The 20,558-nt window shown below is 40.1% G+C and overlaps 1 protein-coding gene across 4 annotated transcripts in view; it reads left to right on the top strand.

The window, feature by feature from the left end:
• LOC119652983 (E3 ubiquitin-protein ligase Ufd4) overlaps window positions 1-12,864 on the top strand; it is a 96,421-nt gene extending 83,557 nt beyond the window's left edge. For all 4 annotated transcript variants that reach the window (XM_038057415.1, XM_038057428.1, XM_038057407.1 and 1 more), the window contains 4 exons: window positions 818-4,033; window positions 4,121-4,359; window positions 4,561-6,644; window positions 11,286-12,864. In XM_038057415.1, coding sequence (XP_037913343.1) covers window positions 818-4,033; window positions 4,121-4,359; window positions 4,561-6,644; window positions 11,286-11,568 — 5,822 coding nt within the window. In that variant the 3' untranslated portion in view covers window positions 11,569-12,864. The remainder of the gene's footprint in view (window positions 1-817; window positions 4,034-4,120; window positions 4,360-4,560; window positions 6,645-11,285) is intronic.
• Window positions 12,865-20,558: the final 7,694 nt, after the last annotated feature.

Below are 20,558 nucleotides of genomic sequence, written 5' to 3'. Positions count from 1 at the left end.
GATGTAAGCAATCAGTCTTGGGCTTCTGCTCCTTGGCATCTACGCAACTTTATACACTCCTCATCGCCTTCTCCCGCGTTTTTCTCCCTCAGACGCCTCTCGGTCCTGAATATTAGGTGTGCTAACGACGCACGATGCATTAATATTTGAAAGTCAAATCCAGTTGGGTCTGATCGCACCTCAGTAAAAATCTGTTGTTGGTGTAATTTTGGGCCTCGATTCCACTTTTTCTGACAGTACATAAACTCTAGGCTCATAACCTCTTGAACTTTGAATGGACTCATCGCTGCCTTCAGAATCATAGTCGTCAATAATCTTCTTCCCCAACTCGTCTGTCCTTTCGTTGGAATTTCATTTTTTCTAATGTTTCCATCTATGTGGAAGGTAATCGGTGTGATATGCCATTCTATGCTCTTTTTTTCTTTATGACTCATAAAGGCGAAACATCCGAAACCTCGTAAATATCTCTTAAAAAGCTTTATGCCTATCAGAATATAGTAATTTCGTTAATTTGATCTTAATACTTCATACAATGAACAATGGCTGGGCTTGTGTGTTAATCATAATACGCATCATGAGCCTGGCTCCCTACCATTAATAACCTGTACCTGTTTTTTTAGGTAGAGGCCAATTGTTGAAGTTGTGGTATCTAAATGAGAGGAGCTGAAAATACATTCAAATCCTCCTATTGAAACCAAATATCCACTATCGGAAACTTATTTATGTTACCTAGTACTTGTACAAAATTCTCATGCACTTTTGGACAACTTCAGAAGAAAAATCATTTCTAAAACTTAAACTCATGCTATCATTACAGAAAATCGTGGAGAATTCCTTGAAAAATTGCAACGAGCCCGCGCAGCAGTTCGGCAAGGCGTAGCTTCACAACCAATTTTAAGTGCAGTCAGTCTTCAACGCTTGGTCGTTGGAAATTGGGTTCTGCAATGCCAGAAAGATAATCAACTTCACATACACAACACGGAAGGTCATCAAGTTACTATTCTCCAAGATGATTTGCCAGGCTTCATTTTCGAAAGCAACCGAGGCACCAAACATACGTTCACCGCCGAAACCACTCTGGGACCGGACTTTGCATCCGGCTGGTCGGCTAGTAAGAAAAAGAAAATCAAGACTAAAACAGAAGTTCAGAAAAATCAAGTTAAGAACATGGCCAGAGACTTGTACAATCGATATTTCAAAGCGGCTCAGGCAGTGCCAAGAGGAGCCGTTGCAAAACTTTCAGCTATTGTTAAACAAATCGAAGAAGCTTTAGAAGAACAATCTGCCGGAGCATTTGGAAATGTGCCGTCAAATAAATGGCAAGAAAAATTGCGCAATGCTCTCAACGAACTAGCGAATCTACTACACGCCGATGGCGTCGTCAGTGCCTACGAAATGCATAGTTCCGGACTTGTTCAGGCGCTGGTCGCTGTACTTTCTAAAAATTACTGGGACAGTGGATTACCAAGAAACAAAGTTAATAAACTACAAAAGCAAAGGATCTCAATCTTCAAGCAAACTATCATGAACAGTTGCTTGGGAGAAGATAGCATCAATATTTGTGACTCTAAAAATACGGCTGGAATTCTTGTTTTGAAACTAGTCGCAGTATTAGAAAGTATTGAAAAACTTCCAGTGTTTATGTATGATGCGCCTGGTACCGGATATGGTCTACAAATTCTAACCAAGCGGCTTCGCTTTAGATTGGAACGTGCCCCTTGTGAAAGTACTCTATTTGATAGAACCGGCCGAACATTGAAAATGGAACCCCTCGCGACGGTAGGACAACTTTCTAAATATTTACTGAAAATGGTCGCTAAACAATGGTACGATATGGATCGATCAACATTTCTCTATTTGAAAAAATTGAAAGAATCCAAATCTGGTATTGTTTTCAAACATCAACATGATTTCGATGAGAATGGCCTAATATACTTCATTGGAACGAACGGGAAAACCACTGAATGGGTTAACCCGGCCCAATATAATCTAGTTCAAGTGACTAGTTCTGAGGGTAAGCAGCTCCCCTATGGGAAATTGGAAGATATCCTTTCACGTGATACGATTAGTGTTAATTGCCATACAAAAGACAATAAGAAGGCATGGTTTGCAGTCGACTTAGGTGTTTACATAGTTCCTAATGCTTATACTCTGCGTCACGCTCGCGGATACGGACGTAGTGCCCTTCGGAATTGGATGTTACAGGCATCCAAGGACGGTGTAACGTGGCAAACCCTCGTTACTCATACAGATGATAAAAGCCTTGCTGAGCCGGGCAGTACGAACACATGGCCCATTGTTTGCTCGCCCGATGAAAATCAAGGTTTCCGTCATATTAGAATTCAGCAAAATGGTCGGAATGCATCAGGGCAAACTCATTATCTAAGCTTGAGTGGTTTCGAAATTTATGGCCGGGTCGTTTCAGTTTGCGAAGAAATGGGTAAAGGCGCTAAGGAGGCAGAAGCCAGAATTCGTCGTGAGCGCCGCCAAATCCGCGCGCAACTTAAACATATAACCACCGGAGCTCGAGTTGTCCGAGGCGTCGATTGGCGCTGGGAAGATCAAGATAGCAACGGCGGCGAAGGAACGGTAACAGGTGAAATCCACAATGGCTGGATTGACGTGAAATGGGATCATGGAGTTCGAAACTCCTACCGCATGGGAGCTGAAGGAAAATACGATCTGAAATTAGCAAATTGTGATAATTTATCTGTATTAGAAGGAGGCAATTCAATTGCCCCGTTGTCAAGCACAAAGAAATTGGAGAAATCTAGCGTGTTAACTAGTCGTAAGTCGAGCTCGACCCCATCTTTGCCAGAAGCTACAGAACTTAACAGAAACTCGGTCGCTACATCTGAACAGGCTGCCTCTGCAGACAATTTAGCCTGGAAACAAACAGTTGAAGCTATTGCCGAGAGTGTTCTGTCTTCTGCAAAGTCAGATATCGTAGGAAGTAATTTGGAATCCAAGGAAGGCCCCGTTGGAGTGACTACTACCTTGAGAGAACGCGAAAATCATACGGATCTGTCAGCTATAAACAATTCAATGCAGGGAATTAACGCCACCGTTTCAGATCTGGCTACCATAACTGAGAACTTGGCTCTTAATGACGGCGTCAAAAGCAATACAGCCAGTGGCAGCAGCAACCAACTGATGCGGCAGCAAAGCTACCCCGATGACAATAAGACATCGAACATAGAAGCAAATAACAAAATGAATGCTAGCAATTCAGTCAACAGCATCAGCAAAAGCTTATTAGTCAACTTGCGAGCCAGTTCGGGATCTCGGGTTTCGCAATTTTCCTCGGAGGCTATGGAAGTTTTCGATAAAATGCGTGAAGGTGTTGATATGATTCGTAACAACACAAACAACATACTCTCCTCCGACATACTTTCAATGCCCTCTGGAAATCTACCACCAGCACCGACCGTAAAAATTGCTCTCCCAAAATCTCGCGAACCTCTCACCCAAAGTGGAAGCGTCGCCAATTCACGCAGCAAATCTACTGAAGAAACTGGTTTCCACTACAAGAAACATTTTGTTGAGAAACATCTTCAAATCGCTGCCAGCGATGAATGCTCTACAAAAGAAAACAATAAAAATACAACTTCGCAACAACAACAAATGGATGCGAGCTGCGGTAATCAACAATCGTCGGGCAATCAACAGAATGTCTCTTCGACAGCTGCGGTATCGGTTTCGAATGCAATGAGCGTTAGTGTTCCAAATCTGACAACCACAACGAGCGGAGATCATACGAACCAGGCAGAGACCGCCACTCCGACAGGATTATTAGAAACATTTGCAGCCTTGGCACGTCGTCGTCCATCGCAAGGAAGCAACTTGCAGAATAATCAAGTGATCAATAACGGAAATGCGAATGATCGTAATAATCAGAGCTCATCCACCGGATTCTTCCCTCGCGGACCAAACTCAGTTACGAGTCTTGTAAAACTGGCTCTGTCAAGCAATTTTCATTCAGGGCTGCTGAGTGCAGCGCAAAGCTATCCAAGCTTATCATCAAACAATGCAGGTTGGTAGTCGACATAATATTTGTTGTTCACGTAGCAGAAGGCAATTGGTTCATACTAAAGCTTGAAATATTTCACCCTGCTTGCAGGAAACAACTCCAGTACACCCGGTCAAGCTACCGGTGCATCCGCTGCAAACCAATCCTCAATTAACCCAGCATTGACAATGAGTCTGACATCCACATCAAGTGATAGTGAACAGGTGTCCCTCGAGGACTTCTTAGAAAGTTGCCGAGCACCCGCCTTACTTGGAGACCTGGATGATGATGAGGACATGGACGAGGATAACGACGATGAAGAAAACGAAGATGAATATGAAGAAGTTGGGGTAAGTTCAATACAGCTTTACAGAACTCAGCTAGTTTCTGGAATACATAGGCGATAATGTCAAATTGATGGCGGAAAGAGAGCCAATAAAAATCATTTCCTCATCTTTCTGAAATCTCTGTGCTGTTTTTTTCTCGTCGTTACCTAAAATATAGCGGAACATTTTTTAATCTCTCTGACATTCGATTCTTTTTCATTCCAGAATACACTGTTACAAGTCATGGTCTCACGAAATCTACTAACATTCATGGATGATGAAACATTTGAAAATCGTCTCGCCACCGTCGGAAAGCGAAAGTCTTGGGACGATGAGTTTGTCTTGAAACGGCAATTTTCTGCATTAATTCCGGCATTTGATCCACGTCCAGGCCGTACAAATGTTAACCAAACATCTGATTTGGAAATTCCACCGCCAGGATCAAATACAGATTCAGGAAAAATATGTGATTCAGCACCGATCTCACAACCTACACTGTCACTTACATTGAAAGGACCTAGTATTGGTGGAATAGCTGATATCGAAATCGATTTGAAGAATTCGGATTGGACGATATTCCGTTCTGTACAGGAACTCATTCAACAAACAAATCTAACGAAACAGGATAAATTCCGCAAGATATGGGAGCCCACATACACAATCATTTATAAGGAATCCAATGAAATTGGAAGTGGCGAAGATGGCCCAACTACACCAGTTGCATCGTCAAAGAGTGGAGCTTCAACGTTGTCGCCGAATTCCCCAATGAAAACAGGAGGAAGTTTGACTAAAGAGAATATGAACTGTAGCGTCGACGATGTCTTGCAGTTACTTAGTCAATTAAGCACTCTGAATCAGAAGCAAAAGCGTTCAGAGGATTTAGATATAGATTCCTCGCAGTATTTACTTTCAGATATATTTATGAGTAAAAAGATAACTAATAAGTTATTGCAACAAATTCAGGATCCCTTGGTCCTTTCTAGTAACAGCTTGCCAAATTGGTGTGAAGATTTGAATCAAACTTGCCCATTCCTATTTCCATTTGAAACGCGTCAGCTTTACTTCAACTGCACTGCCTTCGGTGCATCACGCTCCATTGTTTGGCTGCAATCTCAACGTGATGTGACATTAGAACGACAGCGAATGCCCGGATTGAGCCCACGTCGTGATGAACAACACGAATTCCGTGTTGGAAGACTTAAGCATGAACGTGTGAAGGTTCCTCGTAATGAACAGCTGCTGGATTGGGCCATGCAAGTTATGAAAATTCATTGCAGCCGTAAATCCGTGCTGGAAGTAGAATTCATAGGAGAAGAGGGCACTGGATTGGGCCCGACTTTAGAATTTTATGCCTTAGTCGCAGCTGAACTTCAACGCGCCGACTTGGGAATGTGGCTTTATGAAGACGACCGTCACATGAACAACGAAGAAATCGATTTGGGTGAAGGAGGAAAGCCCCCAGGTTACTATGTTCGACGTCCATCCGGCCTATTCCCCGCTCCTCTGCCTCAGGAATCAGAGATTTGCGAGAAAGTTTCGAAATACTTTTGGTTCCTGGGCGTTTTCATCGCAAAGGTGCTCCAGGATGGTCGCTTGGTAGACTTACCACTGTCAAATTCTTTCCTTCAGCTACTTTGCCACAACAAGGTCCTGTCGAAAATCAATCGAATTCAGACATTGAAAACTTCAGATGATTTGATGGCGTCTAGCTTGATATCAGAGGATTCTGAATGGGCCGACTCATGCTCGAAATTACTTGGCACTGAATTCCCGGAGACATGCTGGTATGATGGCGTTTTATCGCAAGATAATCTCGCAGAAATTGATCCTATTCGCGCTGAATTCATAAAAGAACTTCAAGAGGTTGTTGCCCAGAAGCAAGCGATCGAACAAAATGATTCCATTTTCAATGATCAGAAGCTAGAAATGATCAATAACTTAAAAGTTCATACGAAATCTGGGGAAGTTAGTCTCGACGATCTCGCTTTGAATTTCACATATCTACCGAGTTCCAAAGTGTATGGTTATTCGTATGCAGAATTAATTCCAAACGGAGCAGCAGTTGATGTTACAATTCACAATTTGGAAGAATATTGTGAACAACAAGTTAATTTCTGCCTACAAGACGGCATTGCAAAACAATTAGAGGCGTTTCATCGTGGCTTCTGTCAGGTATTCCCGCTGACAAAGCTAGCAGCATTCAGTCCAGATGAAGCTCGTATGATGATCTGTGGTGAACAACATCCGGAATGGACGCGCGAGGATTTAATAAACTATACGGAACCGAAATTAGGATATTCGAAAGACAGGTGAGCTTGAGTTAAGATTTTATCATTTTCCTATTCGTTGAAACGTTCGTTATGGAACAAGGTTGGAGCTTATTGGATTGGGTGGAGTCTTCCCACAGTATGATTAAAAGCAGATTTGATTCGAATAATTCTAATATCGGTTAGATTTCAAAATAAAAGGTGTTGCAAATGGGATGACTTTTAGAGAAGATATCTAGCAATCCACACTGGCTCTATTTGCAAGAGTGGATTCGAAAAAAGAACACACCTTAGAGACTGATGCAATGCGTCAATCTTTATTTCTGACGGTTTCAATAATCTCAAGCAGTAGAGCCTGTTTTTTGCGGATTTTAAAAGAAAGGCATATGTCATCTACTCGAATTACAATTATTTTTTCATTCAAGTTGGAAACGTACTCCTGAGTAAATTCGTGCATCGAACTCGCACTTTACTGGATTTATCCCTAAACCGAAGTCTTGCAGTCTATTGTAAGCATTTTTAACTGATCTCGAATTCTGTTCTATAGGTGAGGACTCAATGAAAATATCATCTAAGTACGGGGAAGCTGATTTCTCACAGAACTGATTCAAATAGTCGTGGAAACGTTTGATTAACATTTCGTAAGCAGTGCTATTACTGTGGTTTTCTGAATTTCTCCTATTGCGAGTGGTTCGTGGTGATAAGCTATGCATCATTTGATTTAAAAAGTATCAATGACGATTCGATCCGACGGAAATTAGTCTCATTTTCATTAGTCTCGTCGCCATTTCTTTTTTTTCTTCGGCCTTTGTCCCATTCTGAAGCGGGTTCGCCTCGTTTTGATCAATTGTACCATTTTTTCGATGAAAGGCCTGATCCATATCAAAACATCGTTGATTCGGCCGATCTGCTCGTTTTCCATCAACATTGATGCTCATCATCGAAGAAGATCTCGCAGTTTGTCGACAATCGACACAACCTTATATAGATCACGTATACCTCCACTTCGGATGTGATCATGACGTGTTACGCTACTGATCCAGCGTCACATTTTCGTCTCCATTACCGCGAAGTTCCGTCTATTGTCTTTTGTAGTCGCCTCCTATCGCATTAACGACGAAAGGGAACCTAGATTTTAATTTCAACTTATTGAGACCGAAAAACTTCTTGGAAACAACACATTACATCGCTTTTCAATTTTGATCGGTTCATTGTCTGTCACATATACTTTCCTTGTAAACCGTTTCATCTCGAAAGTTTGGTGAAAAATAAAAATTATAGTGTTCTAAATTGGTTTTCTCTGCGAAGATTTTCTGCACACTTAAACTCTATTCATATGATCAAGCAAATAGCGTGTCCAGCACTGCATAGCACAGGCGAAAATATTCGTACAAACTAGCACTGCAACTTTCAAACAGAAATGGGAAATACTATGGGAGTATTCATACGATCAAGCGGCAGGCGTTTCGGAATCAGCACGGAGTGTGTCAGTCACTACATAGTAGAAGCCAAGAGAACTCGCCTCCCGCCTTGAATTTTTGCGATGGAAGAAAATCATTGAGTATGTGTGGCGTGCCACGTATCCCAGTGTGACTTTGTGTAATTATTTCGTTCTTGCATCAATGCTGGTGCTGGATCCAGAGCGCTTGCTGCTGGATCGTATGAATACTCTCATAGTGAATGTATGGAACAATTCTTTTGTGAAATGTGCAGCGTTGGGCACGTTAACTATTGTTTGTAAAATCCGAATTTATTTTCTTCTCATGTGAAATTTTTTGGTAACATGCTGATAAATTTTTTATTCCTCATTTTATAGTATGCATATACCCTCCGTTGGAATCTACTTTTTGTAATATTTATAACCCTTTTTAAGGTTTTGTGTAAACACAAAACCTTATTAAAATCGGTTTACTGTCTATCTGACTGTCCATCACACGCATTTTTCTCGAAAACGGTTGTAGCGATTGACACCAAATTCGGTAAAAAGGTGGGAACTGTGAACGCCCACGCATATAGTGAGTTACATCCTTTTACGTTGAATTTAAAGGGGGGTCCCCATACATGCAAAGGGGGGTGTACATTTTTTTCTCATCAAATATAGTCATGTGAGGTATCAAATTACAAAGTACTTTTCGAAGCCGGTCTTACTTTTGACATTTGTTGGAAAGGTGGGGAGTGCGGGGAGTTGAAAGTGATCATTTCTTTAACGAACCCATTCTCAGAAACTTCCCAACTGAAAGTCTGAAAAAAATCAGGAAGCTGCCACTATATGGTGCCTAGGGTCCGAAATACCCTCCGTGTCGATACCTGTTCAAATAAAGTTAATAATAGTACATTACTATAATTTTTAGTAATTGACAGGAAAACCCCTCTTAAGTTCACCCTAGAATCATCAAATTTTGCAGCAATGCTACAGCATAGACCATGATCCTGGCGAAAATCGCACTATGACTAACAAAGTTATACTGGGTCAAACTATCGCTTCTGTGGAAATGCAAGACAATGAATGTCAATATCACTTGAAAGAGGATGTTTTCACATAATATATGCATATATTACGTGCTACATACTAATGGGACAAATGCACACTCAAATCTCTTTATAAAAGAAATACACAAAACCTTTCATATCTGAAGCGTCTAGCTTCCGGCGTCCCGACTTGTTTTCAATTGAACTGAAGCCTTTCGTTAGATTTGTCATTTTATTTTCTGGTTAAACTTTTTTCTGAGAGACAAACTAGGGGAGTTTTTAATTTATAGTCATCAGCTGCCAACTGCAGCAGCACCAGCTATCACTGTCAATTGATCATTACTGGCTAGAACACCTGGAAAAGTTTCCCCTTCGCGTGCGACGAAAGCTTTTAGGCATTTTCTTCCAAAAAAAAACAGTTTCATCTGCGTTAAATATAGTTTCACTAGTATTTCTTACTTAATTGTCTTGAGTTTTTCTGGATAGTAAGACGCATTTTCTTTATTGGTGCTTGCCGGCTCTGTTGAAGATCTTTTCTTGTTTGATTAAAGACCAATTCTTTCTTCGTTTGGGTGATGCGACGGCAAAAAGCCAAATCGCGCTACCTGAATTTACGTGGAAAGAGGTGCCGTGATATATAAGCAGTACGCCAGCCAGGTTTGTTATCAAATGGAAAGCTATTATTTTCCTTTTTGAATAAGATTAACTTTGTGGAAGAGTTGAGTGAGAGCACACATAAGATGAGTCATTAAAAAGTGCACTCTTGAAATGAGCTGAAACGCTAATGTGCCAAATGAAGTGACCACCACTCGAAACACCACTTTGATAGATTGGAAAAGTGTAAACCACATGGGCTTGGTGCCCGTGACACAATGTCAGTTGGATTCCGACTGACCAACAACGAATATCTAATCAGTCAAGATCAGCAATCAATTGAGGAATTATCTTCTGAATGAGGGTAACAAAAGTTGTGTTGGCATCGACCTTGAGATGAACCATCAATTGATGGTTGCTCAAAAGGGAACAAAACGTCGAGCCCCCAATGCAATACGGGTGATAAAAGCTTAAGTAACCCGCCCGAAAATATTGTTGAACACTGTGCCATCATTAAAGTCTCTTTGTTTCTTGCGCAGGGGAAATCGACCACTTCCCAAAAAATGGTTACAAGATCTGGCTGAGTGCGGAAACGTGGAAACAGATAGATGAACGTAAGGAGCTGAGAGCTCTATTATTGGTTGCGAGCGGAGCTGAGCCCGACGCGTAGAAAAGTACACATTCAGAAGTTCAACGAAGTATGCACCGTGAGAGAAGGAACTCCATCATTGCACTTTTAAATAAAAGCGAGATTTTCACTGCCAACAGCGTACTCAAACGAAAAGAGACAGTCTTAGTGTCTCCATGCGGAGCTCTTTCGTACAACTTCTTCAGTTTCTGAAGAGTTGTTACTTCCTCTCATTCATAAATGAAATCGTTGCCAGTGATTGAAAGGAGGGAATGATTGTCGTTTTAAATGCGACGACTGGAGGGGTACTTGCCTGCTTCGTACTCTCACGAAGATATTAGCTAAAATCGTCCTGGAACGCATCAAGGAACAATTCTAAAGTTTGATCGACAGGGATCAGGCTGGTTTCAAGTCTAGATCCTCCTGTAGAGACTGCATCAACACCCTCCGGTTCATTGTGGAGTTTAGATCATTGGTCCACCTGCTCTTCACCGATTTCGATTTGCTTTACACAGGTACGAGGAAGCGGAAATGGCAGAGGATATATCATACATGAACGAATAGGAGCAATCCCATTTGCTGTAATTCGCGCATGGCACATAAAGTAAAGCACTCTCCACGTCTTTTTCAAACACAGTCCCGGTCATCTGATTGTGAGAGAGAACAGCCCCACTGGTCAAATGTTCAATACAACTGTCCTGATGCAGAATAACTGTCTTAGAGTTTACATTGTGGATCATTTTGAGTTGACAACTTATTTCAAACGTCATTGAATCACGGCTCCGTGCTGTGGTAAGAGCAATAAAACGGTCATCTCTAATCGTACATTGCGATCAGCCACTAACTTCTCTTTCATCGAAACTTCACATGGCCCGAAATCGCTATAATATTTATATCTCTTTAATATCTCGCAAGGAGCGCATAGATCTATGCATTTCAAACCCACCTTTAGACAATTTTCATTTAAAAAAAATTTTTTTTTTCCATTTCAGCCCCGGATTTATTCGATTCGTCAACGTTTTAATGAGTATGACCGGTGCCGAACGTAAAGCATTCTTACAATTCACAACTGGTTGTAGTAGCCTACCACCTGGTGGTCTGGCCAATTTGCATCCACGGTTGACTGTCGTGCGTAAAGTTGATGCTGGTGAAGGTAGCTATCCGTCTGTCAATACTTGCGTCCACTATCTAAAACTGCCCGATTATCCAACGGAGGAGATCATGAAGGAGCGATTGTTAACCGCTACTAAAGAAAAAGGATTCCATTTAAATTAGATTTAATTACGATTCATTCATTCATTTCATTTTTTGTGTTATTTCTGCTTTTTTTAAACCACAATATTATTACAATATATAATAAACTCTAAATAAAACGATAAATTTAGTACCTATCTCTATCTAGTTATATACTGCTATTAATAATCATACATGAACATGTCTAAGTAACGAATATAGAAACTAGAGAAACTGAATGAAGAACGAAACGAAATCAACATTTGAAGTACACGCCACTAATGCATCTTCAACATTAAATATATAAATAGAGTATTTTCAAATATATCACTGAAAAAAGAATACAGAAGTTTGTAAATAGTTTTAATTTGCTATCCAAAAGAAATCGGGGTGGAAGTGGAACCTCCCGACTCCTAAGAAATACTTGAAATCACCACTAGAATGGAAATTGTAAAGTTTTTACAAAGCTCCCCGTTGAACGTGTTGGCATCGAAAAAGATCCAATCTCCGAGAAAAGTTCTGTGAAGCAGGCGCACTCCTAAATGTATTCGTCGCTGAGTAGAGAAGCTTTTAACTTTCTTTGTTATTAAAAAGAGAAATATTTAAACAATAATAGACGTATCGTGTGCACGCAAATCAAAAAACAAATTTATAAAGCTAACATACATAAACTAAATCTAAGATTTATATACAGAGGAACTCCCCAGAAAATGCAATGCACTGTGCGATGTTTTGTATATTGTCAGCAACAACAGAGTGGAACCATTGGCAGCCGAGATCGCTGTACCTATCCGTAGATAGATACCGACCCATGCGTCGTGTTTTTTTTAAAACGTTCACCTTCAAATCGAGTTGTTCTTTTCAAGATGTTTCGCGTTATTTTTAAAAATCAAAATCCATTTAGTCACCCTCCTAACATTTTGGATTTGAGAGTCGTGATCTAGTAGTTAACTTCTCAATAGTAATGACTTAAGTAATTTTGATAAAATTTTCGATATTTTAGGTTCTAATTCTTTACTTTTATGGTTATATTTGCGTTTTTGCTTTGACCTCTTCTTTTCTTCATTTTGAGTATTTTGTGTGGAGCTTCGCGCTAGCTATGCTACGATATTGTTAGATCGCAAAGGAAATTATATTGTTGTGAAGAGGTTTATGATGATGAATTATTTACAATTATGGGAATTCAAACTTATTTAAAACACATACACACACCTTACTTTATTTGATTATCATATTAAACGAGAATTCAATATATATGTGAGATATTTTTGTTTTTGTTTTTAAGAATGTTGAGATAATGATGATGAAAACTAATAAAATCGTATATGACTAAATTAATGAACATTTTTCTACGATTTATCAGGGTTGGTGAAGAGGATAGGCTAAATTTTTAGCTTAAATATCAGAGTAGCAGTCATTAATTCACCATTTCCGGCAGCATGGTAGTTACTTTTCAATATGAACAAAATGTGCGCATGGAGCAAACATTTCAGCTTGAGTTTTATGGTACATATTATGTTTTTTTAAAAACAGATCCTGGGAGAAGCAGGCTGGTCTGAAATATACGCGTATCCCAGAAATAATAAACACACTTGAGCTTCTTTCAGTAAACATAGCATACATTTTTTTAAAAGGTGGAAATCCTCAAAAAACCAACCCCAGGGGTCATGTGCCCTGATGGTATAGGATTTGTACCCAGTAAAACCACCTTTCACCAAGCTACGAGTCATTTCCCCATCCATCAGCTTTCTCTGCATATTTTCGTTTTCCCATTTATAAACAAGTCGGAATACCGGAAGCTCGCGCTTCGGGTATAAAGGTTTTGTGTTCATCTTATGTGGGAAACTTCAACGCACATTTTTCTGTCCGTATATAGCTACAAATCCAACATAATCCTTAATATTTTTCCAAACTACGAGATATACGTACATATTACAGCCATAGATATCACGCTCACCCTCAACAAACAAACCGCCTATTACCGAATACTGTACACATATATGCACGTATATAAATTGATCGTACCCATATTTCCGATTTACTTCTTATATCTATTTGAATTAGGCACTACCCGCAAAGTTCATTAGCACGCATATATTATATACCTACATACACACATGTCTGGCTGACAAATAACTAAAAAACTAAAACAAAATAATTCTCTGCGACCCAATTCATAAGAACTCATTTTGTTGTGGTATTGACGAATTGATATGTGATGATGACGTCATGCAGGTTGTAGAGTGCACGAAATTCACAAAAAATTGTAAAGTTTCACCCCCTATAACTTTGTTAATAATTGTTGGAGTTTCTTCAAACTTGACCAAAGTGTACATTATGTTCTTCATTACACGCATGCCAAATTTTGTACTTCTGGGATCAACATAAGGGGGGGGGGGGTGCCGGGTAAATTTCTAAAATGTGGAAATATGCTATTATTAACTTTATTTGTGCAGATATCGGAACCGGACATATTTTGAGGCCTAGATTTCGTAGAGATGCACCACTGTGATTTTTTTCAGATTTTTCGGTTGGATAGGTTCTGAGAACGAGACCTGTTACACTTTTTGTGGGTCATATTTTGAACCCTCACTCCCCCATGTTTTATCTAATATCAAATATTGAACCAGATTCGAAAAGTACTGATCGAGACCTTTGATTTGATACCCTGCACGGCTACATTCTGTGAAAAAAAATTTGCACCCTCCATTCACATGTATGGGGAGCCCCCCCTTAAACTTAACACAAAATGGCGCTACTTACTGCATGTAAAGGGATCACCAGATTACATACTCTCACCAATCGGTCTAGTCGTTTCCGAATAAATCGGGTGCGACAGACAGACACCGTCTCGATTCTAATAAGGTTTTGTTTCACACAAAACCTTAAAAATGACCCTGTGGTCAACCCCAGCACCTTGTTTGGTTTGTTGTGGAACTGGCTGTTCTTTAAAAGTTTAAGTCATTACACAGTTTACATTTTATGATAGTAAAGCATTTGACTCTTTTCAGTCGTCCCATCAGATTTGTGACATCTTTCAATTTTAGAGCTTCGTTATTCTCTTGGAAGCCTTCTAACTAACCATTTGTATTCACAAGTCCCTATGCAGAGCCCCATTTCGAATGTCCAAGGGAATGTCTACTATGATTCCAGCACTTTGTTTTGAAAAGCTTGTACGACTTGGCACAGCCCCAGAGCTGAATGGCGCACGTCAATATGAACTTTAGTATCTGCCTGTAAATAAATAACTTGTTGCCGACGTTGAGCTTAGAATTTCTCCCCAAAAGCAAGTACATCTATCTGTATTTGGCATTTAACTCTTCCTTCTTTTTTGAGGATGTATTTTCTAGCTGAGCTTAGCATAGCGTGCCATACTTAAATATTTAAGTTCATTCGCCTGTGACACCTCTGCCCGTTCGCGATGACTTTGGCTAGATTCACTTTCTTGTTAACGAAGTTGATATGTATAAGTCGATTTGGGTCAATTTCTTTCCATTTCCATTTCTTGGTCCGTAGTTTTTTATAACTATTGTGACTTCTTCAATACTTTTGTCCGTAAGGGTAGCATATCATCCATAACTGCCGTTATTTCGACTGCGTTACTTGAAGATATATCATTGGTATACGAAAGAAATACTGCTCTGCGGAGAGAGAAAAAATGACTCAAACACGACTACTTTTTTCTATCGCATTTTCAAGCAGATTCATCATCCTGCATTGTGGAATGATTTTGCTATGCTACTTAATTCCTTTCAAATAACTTGGCGGATAAGTGTAGCGATATTGGCCGATATGAGTCGATTTTACTTGCCGTAGAAAACAATGACATCAGGTGTTTTTGTCAGGTCAGTCGGTCAGCATGTAGGCTGAACGCTGAGTGGAAATTCCACTATTCTGCTCTGGATATTAGCCTGGATCCTCAGAAGCCACTAGTCTAGTTTTTCTTTTTCACTCTAAATCCGGCAGAGAGTATATAATAATTGGTCCTTAGCAAGGTGTTATTTGTTCAACTCGCTCTTTAAGCCAACCAACAGGTTCACGGCGGAGATTAGCTGGTCAGGTTGACTTATTTGCCTTTGAAATGTACTTTTGGTCATTATCCTGCTGAGAAGCTGGAATTCAATGTTGATCATTATATTTTTCATAATAGCCTTTGTTTCTGTCCTTTTATCATTTATGTAGAAAGTAGAACCTATATCAATTTAAGAGAAGCAACTTACACCATTATCAAAGGAACTTTTCTTTCTATGCGCCCGGGGAGACAACCATCTCGCTATCTAGTTTTTCTTGTCCTACCAAGTGTCTCCTTGTGTAGTGCAAATTTTATTGTATTTTGAGCAAAATGTAATAACCTATCTTACAATTTGAGGCTGAACGACTCCGTAGCCTACATAACGACGAAATCGATGAGCGATACTACGACCATCTGGTTGTGGATAAAATCGGGCTCAACAGGTTGCGGTGGGCGTACCACCTAACCTGTATGGATGAGGATGATCCAGCCCGGAAAGTCTATAACGGCAATATCTATGGTAGAAAAAGAGGACGAGGCAGACTCTGCCTGAGATGGAGGGATGGCGTAGGTCACGACACCAGACAGCTTTTAGAACCTTTAGGGATATCGAATTGGTGGACCTCGGCGCAAAACCGGGATGTCTGGAGTTCCTTATCAAGGCAGGCCTAGACCGGTTACCGGTTGTTGCGCCGTTGATGATCAGCGCAATGCTGAGCACATTGCCTCCTATAGGGTACTGTAATCCTGTAGTATACCGTTACGGTCTTGAATGAAGTGCTCTAACACACTTCGAGGCCCTGGTCCAATATACAGACTCCCAGTCTTATTTTCACTAATGACGGAAATCACTTCTATGGTTCAATATAACAAAACTCACTCAAAGACCGTTTTTGAAAAAAGGCTATACTTTTTAAATTTCAAGCAAATTCAAACGTACTAAAAACCCGGTCCATGTTGTGTGACGTCACAACTCGAGCCAAGAAACTTCAGTAGCCCCGCAACTGGCAGTTACTCATAAAAATATAAAACTGTCAATATTAATTTCTTGCGTGAAATGTCAAGGAGAACAATGAAATATTGTTTCATGCCTTGCTGCACAAATAACTCCATAAAACTTTTTTGGCTGTTCCAAAAGGAAATTTTCAAAAGAAGTGGATCGCCATCGTCCGACGGAATCAGGTTTAAATTGTGAGGATCATTTCAATGTGAGTTAACATTTTTTAAACTTTAACTCCAATGTTAATTGCTAATATACGATTGCGTTAGAATTTTGCGTCACTTTTGTTCAAATCCAAATCAAGTCACAGGAAAAGAGATACCGCAGAATAATCAAGGTCCGCATCCCGCTCAGTGCAATCCATTTTTTTGCGGTCTATGAATCTTTCAGAAACGTACGTTTAACGTACCATTACTGCCGAAACGTAAAGTAACTTGAAGGATTTTCACGCAACAATTTTTCATTTTCCTGTTAAAAACTGATTGGTTACTTGAAAAGTAGCAAGTAACAAACACTAAATCCCATGCCTTCATGTAGATAAGATTCGAATTGCTCGCTCAATAACGTTACCGCATTTTCCTTTCCGCCTTTTGTGAGAATTCAATTTTTAAACCATTATAATTAACAAATGAGCGTTTCGAATTGATTTTTTTTAACGAATATGGTAATTTGGTAGGTGAAACTACTATTTCGGTGTAAAAGACATATAGTCATTTTCTAACGCGAGGAGTCTATTGGATTGTTGCGCCAACGATTATTATTATCTCGCTGCTCCACCGTAGTTGTGCATAGACTTTTGAGTTTTCATTGCCGCATATGTATATTGCTTTTTGTTGCAGCCGTGAAAAATGCAATAACTGCTTGTAGCCAGCATCAAATCGATGTTTGAAGAGGGAATACTGTATAGTCCTGGAATAGACAATTCCATGTAAATAAACAAGTTAATTTTTAAAATTCAAAACACAAACCCAGAACTACTAGTTTATTCAACGCCAATTTTTTACCACTTCTTTATTATGATAATAGCTGAACGGAGAGTTTTCAATTCGTTTAAAAAGTATTTTTTTGAATAAACATTACATCTAAAAAAGAAAACATTTTGATAAAACCGCGGTCATTTTATTAGTAGTTCATATTTTGACAAATCCTTCGTTCACCAGAATAATACGATACTCTAACGACTCTAACGACGATCATCGAGATATCGTATCCACCGCAAACTATTCCCAAAAAAAGTAATTTTGAAAAACAGCTGTAGGTGCGCCATTTTTAATTTTTTTTTTAATAAAAAATATTTACAAGTACCTGACAATCGATGCTTCTAACTACTTTTTACCATAATAAACATTTAATAAGTTGTCGAAAGAAAATCGAGAAAATGCCGTCACATCACCCATTGCAACTGTATACAACCCCTTAAGGCTTAAGGAATTGAAAGCTCTCCTACGTGCTGCGTTCGGAGGCGAACGTGAGCTTCACTATCGTGCTCCTTGACAAGAGGAAATTTGTCATTCAGTTAAAGACGTTAACGATAAGCTCCTCATCCGCGATGACGAGCAAATTAACATGTGAAAAGAGAACTTCACTGCAATTGTTATGTGTTAAACGTGTAGCGAAGTTTCACCTTTCGTAGATAAAATAGCTACATATCGTCATATGGAGATGTAGGCTACTCCCCCAAAAAGAAACGAAATCATTTCGGAGCCACGAAACCATGAGACCAATAATAATAATAATCATTGGCGCAACAATCCATGTTGGATCAGGGGCCTTGAAGTGTGTTAGAGCACTTCATTCAAGACCGAAACGGTACACTACAGGATAGCCTGTAGGAGGCAATGTGGTCAGCATTGCGCTCGCCCGAGATTATTACCCTGATTTGACTCAGGTACTCATTCACAGCTGAGTCAACTGGTGTCCGACGTCAAATCACGATACAAATCCCACCGCCACCAGCGAGATTTGAACCGCGACCTTCCGTACGACAGCCTTGCGCTCTAACCACTCAGCTATCCGGAGTACCAGTGAGACCAATAGTCTGATATAAAACGATATCTGAGCGCACTGTCTACTATTGTATCTAGTGAATATTCGCTGCAGAAAGCAGTCAAAATGATCAATAGACCAAAGCTCAGGGGTCCCCGTTAAGAACTATTACAGAGACTTGGGCTAAAAGCAATGAGGACAAAACCAGAGCATTCGCATCTTACCTGGAAGAAATAATATATTCAAACCAATCGACCGCCACATGCCATCTGAACTTCCCAAATTCTCAGTTAGGACCAACCTGAGCCATCTGCAGGCATCGTTAAAAGAAATTTAAAGTATCATTAAAGAAGTCAACCCCACAAAGGCTCCAGGGTATGATTTAATCACTTCTTTCATGTTGAAAAAGCTACCAATGAAACTCCTCAAATTGCTATGCTATATCTTGAATACATTGTTGAGAATCAGATATTTCCCAAATTGTTGGAAGAATGCAATCCAAAAACCTGGATGTCATTCAAATCAAATCTTCCCACAGAATCAAAAGTATTCGAAAAACGACTACTTCAGAAGCTATTGTCATTCCTAGCAGACAGCAACGTGATACCTGATCACCAATTCGAATTTAGGAAACAGCAGAACACAATAGAGCAAGTCCACCGTATTGTATCAGAAATAAACAATACTCTCGAAGGAAGAAGATATTGTCCAGCAATATAACTACATGTGGCTCAAGCATTCAACAAGGTTTGGCACGCAGGTCTTATTAATAAATTCAAGCAACTACTCTCTGTTTCCATAATCTATTAATATCATATTAAATGAAACGCAGGCTCCAGGTGAAATATTATATAAGGATATTTTCAATGAACAACATAAGATTAGAGCAGGAGGGAAGTGAACTCGGTCCTGTATTGTACCTTATCTACATGGCAGATTATCCCGTTAGCGATCAAACCACCACTGATGATACCACAATTTGAAGTTCACAGGCAGATTTAAAACTCACTCCTTTGTACTTGGAACTGCATCTAAAGGAAGTAGAAAAATGGCTTCAGATGTTGGAGATAAAAGTTAACAAGTCGAAGTGCATGCAATGTGTGCACTTGGAGAAAAGGAAATTATCCGCAAGTGAAGATCAATAACATTGCAAATGGAGGCGACCAATAACTCGAATTTAAATTCAAACTTTTTGGGGATCACCATCATCATCAACGGCGCAACAACCGGTATCCGGTCTAGGCCCGCCTTAAGAACTCCAGACATCCCCGTTTTGCGCCGAGGTCCACCAATTCGATATCCCTAAAAGCTCTAAAAGCAAAGTCTCCGAGGAATACATGAGGACTGGCAATATCATTGTCTTGTACAGTAAGAGTTTTGACCCTATGGTGACGTTTCGAGCGGAACAGTTTTTGGAAGCTAAAATTGGCTCTGTTGGCTGCCGACAACCGTGTGCGGATTTCATCGTCGTAGCTGTTATCGGTTGTGATTTTCGACCCTAGATAGGACAAATTATCAACGGTGTCCAAGTTGTAGTCTCCTATCTTCATTCTCCCTGTTTGACCAGTGCGGTTTGATTTTGCCGGTTGGTTGGTTTTTGGTGCTGACCTTACCACCATATACTTTGCCTTGCCTTAATTGATGTTCAGCCCAAGATCTCCCACCGTCTGCTCGATCTGGATGAAGGCAGTTTGTACGTCTCGGGCCGTTCTTCCCATGATGTCGATGTGGTCAGCATAGGCCAGTAGTTGGGTGAACTTAAAGAGGATCGTACCTCTTGCATTTACCTCAGTATTACGGATCACTTTCTCGAGGGCCAGGTTAAAGAGGACGCATGATAGGGCATCCCCTTGTCATAGACAGTTGTTGATATCAAATGGTCTTGAGAGTGATCCTGCTGCTTTTCTCTGGCCTCGCACATTGGTCAGGGTCAGTCTTATCAATTTCGTCGGGATACCGAATTCTCTCATGGCCGTGTACAGTTTTACCCTGGCTATACTATCATAAGCGACTTTAAAGTCGATGAATAGGTGG

The sequence above is a fragment of the Hermetia illucens genome, chromosome 1 (assembly GCF_905115235.1).
Source record: "Hermetia illucens chromosome 1, iHerIll2.2.curated.20191125, whole genome shotgun sequence".
Classification (NCBI taxonomy): domain Eukaryota; kingdom Metazoa; phylum Arthropoda; class Insecta; order Diptera; family Stratiomyidae; genus Hermetia; species Hermetia illucens.
This window is presented reverse-complemented; position numbering and strand designations above follow the sequence as displayed.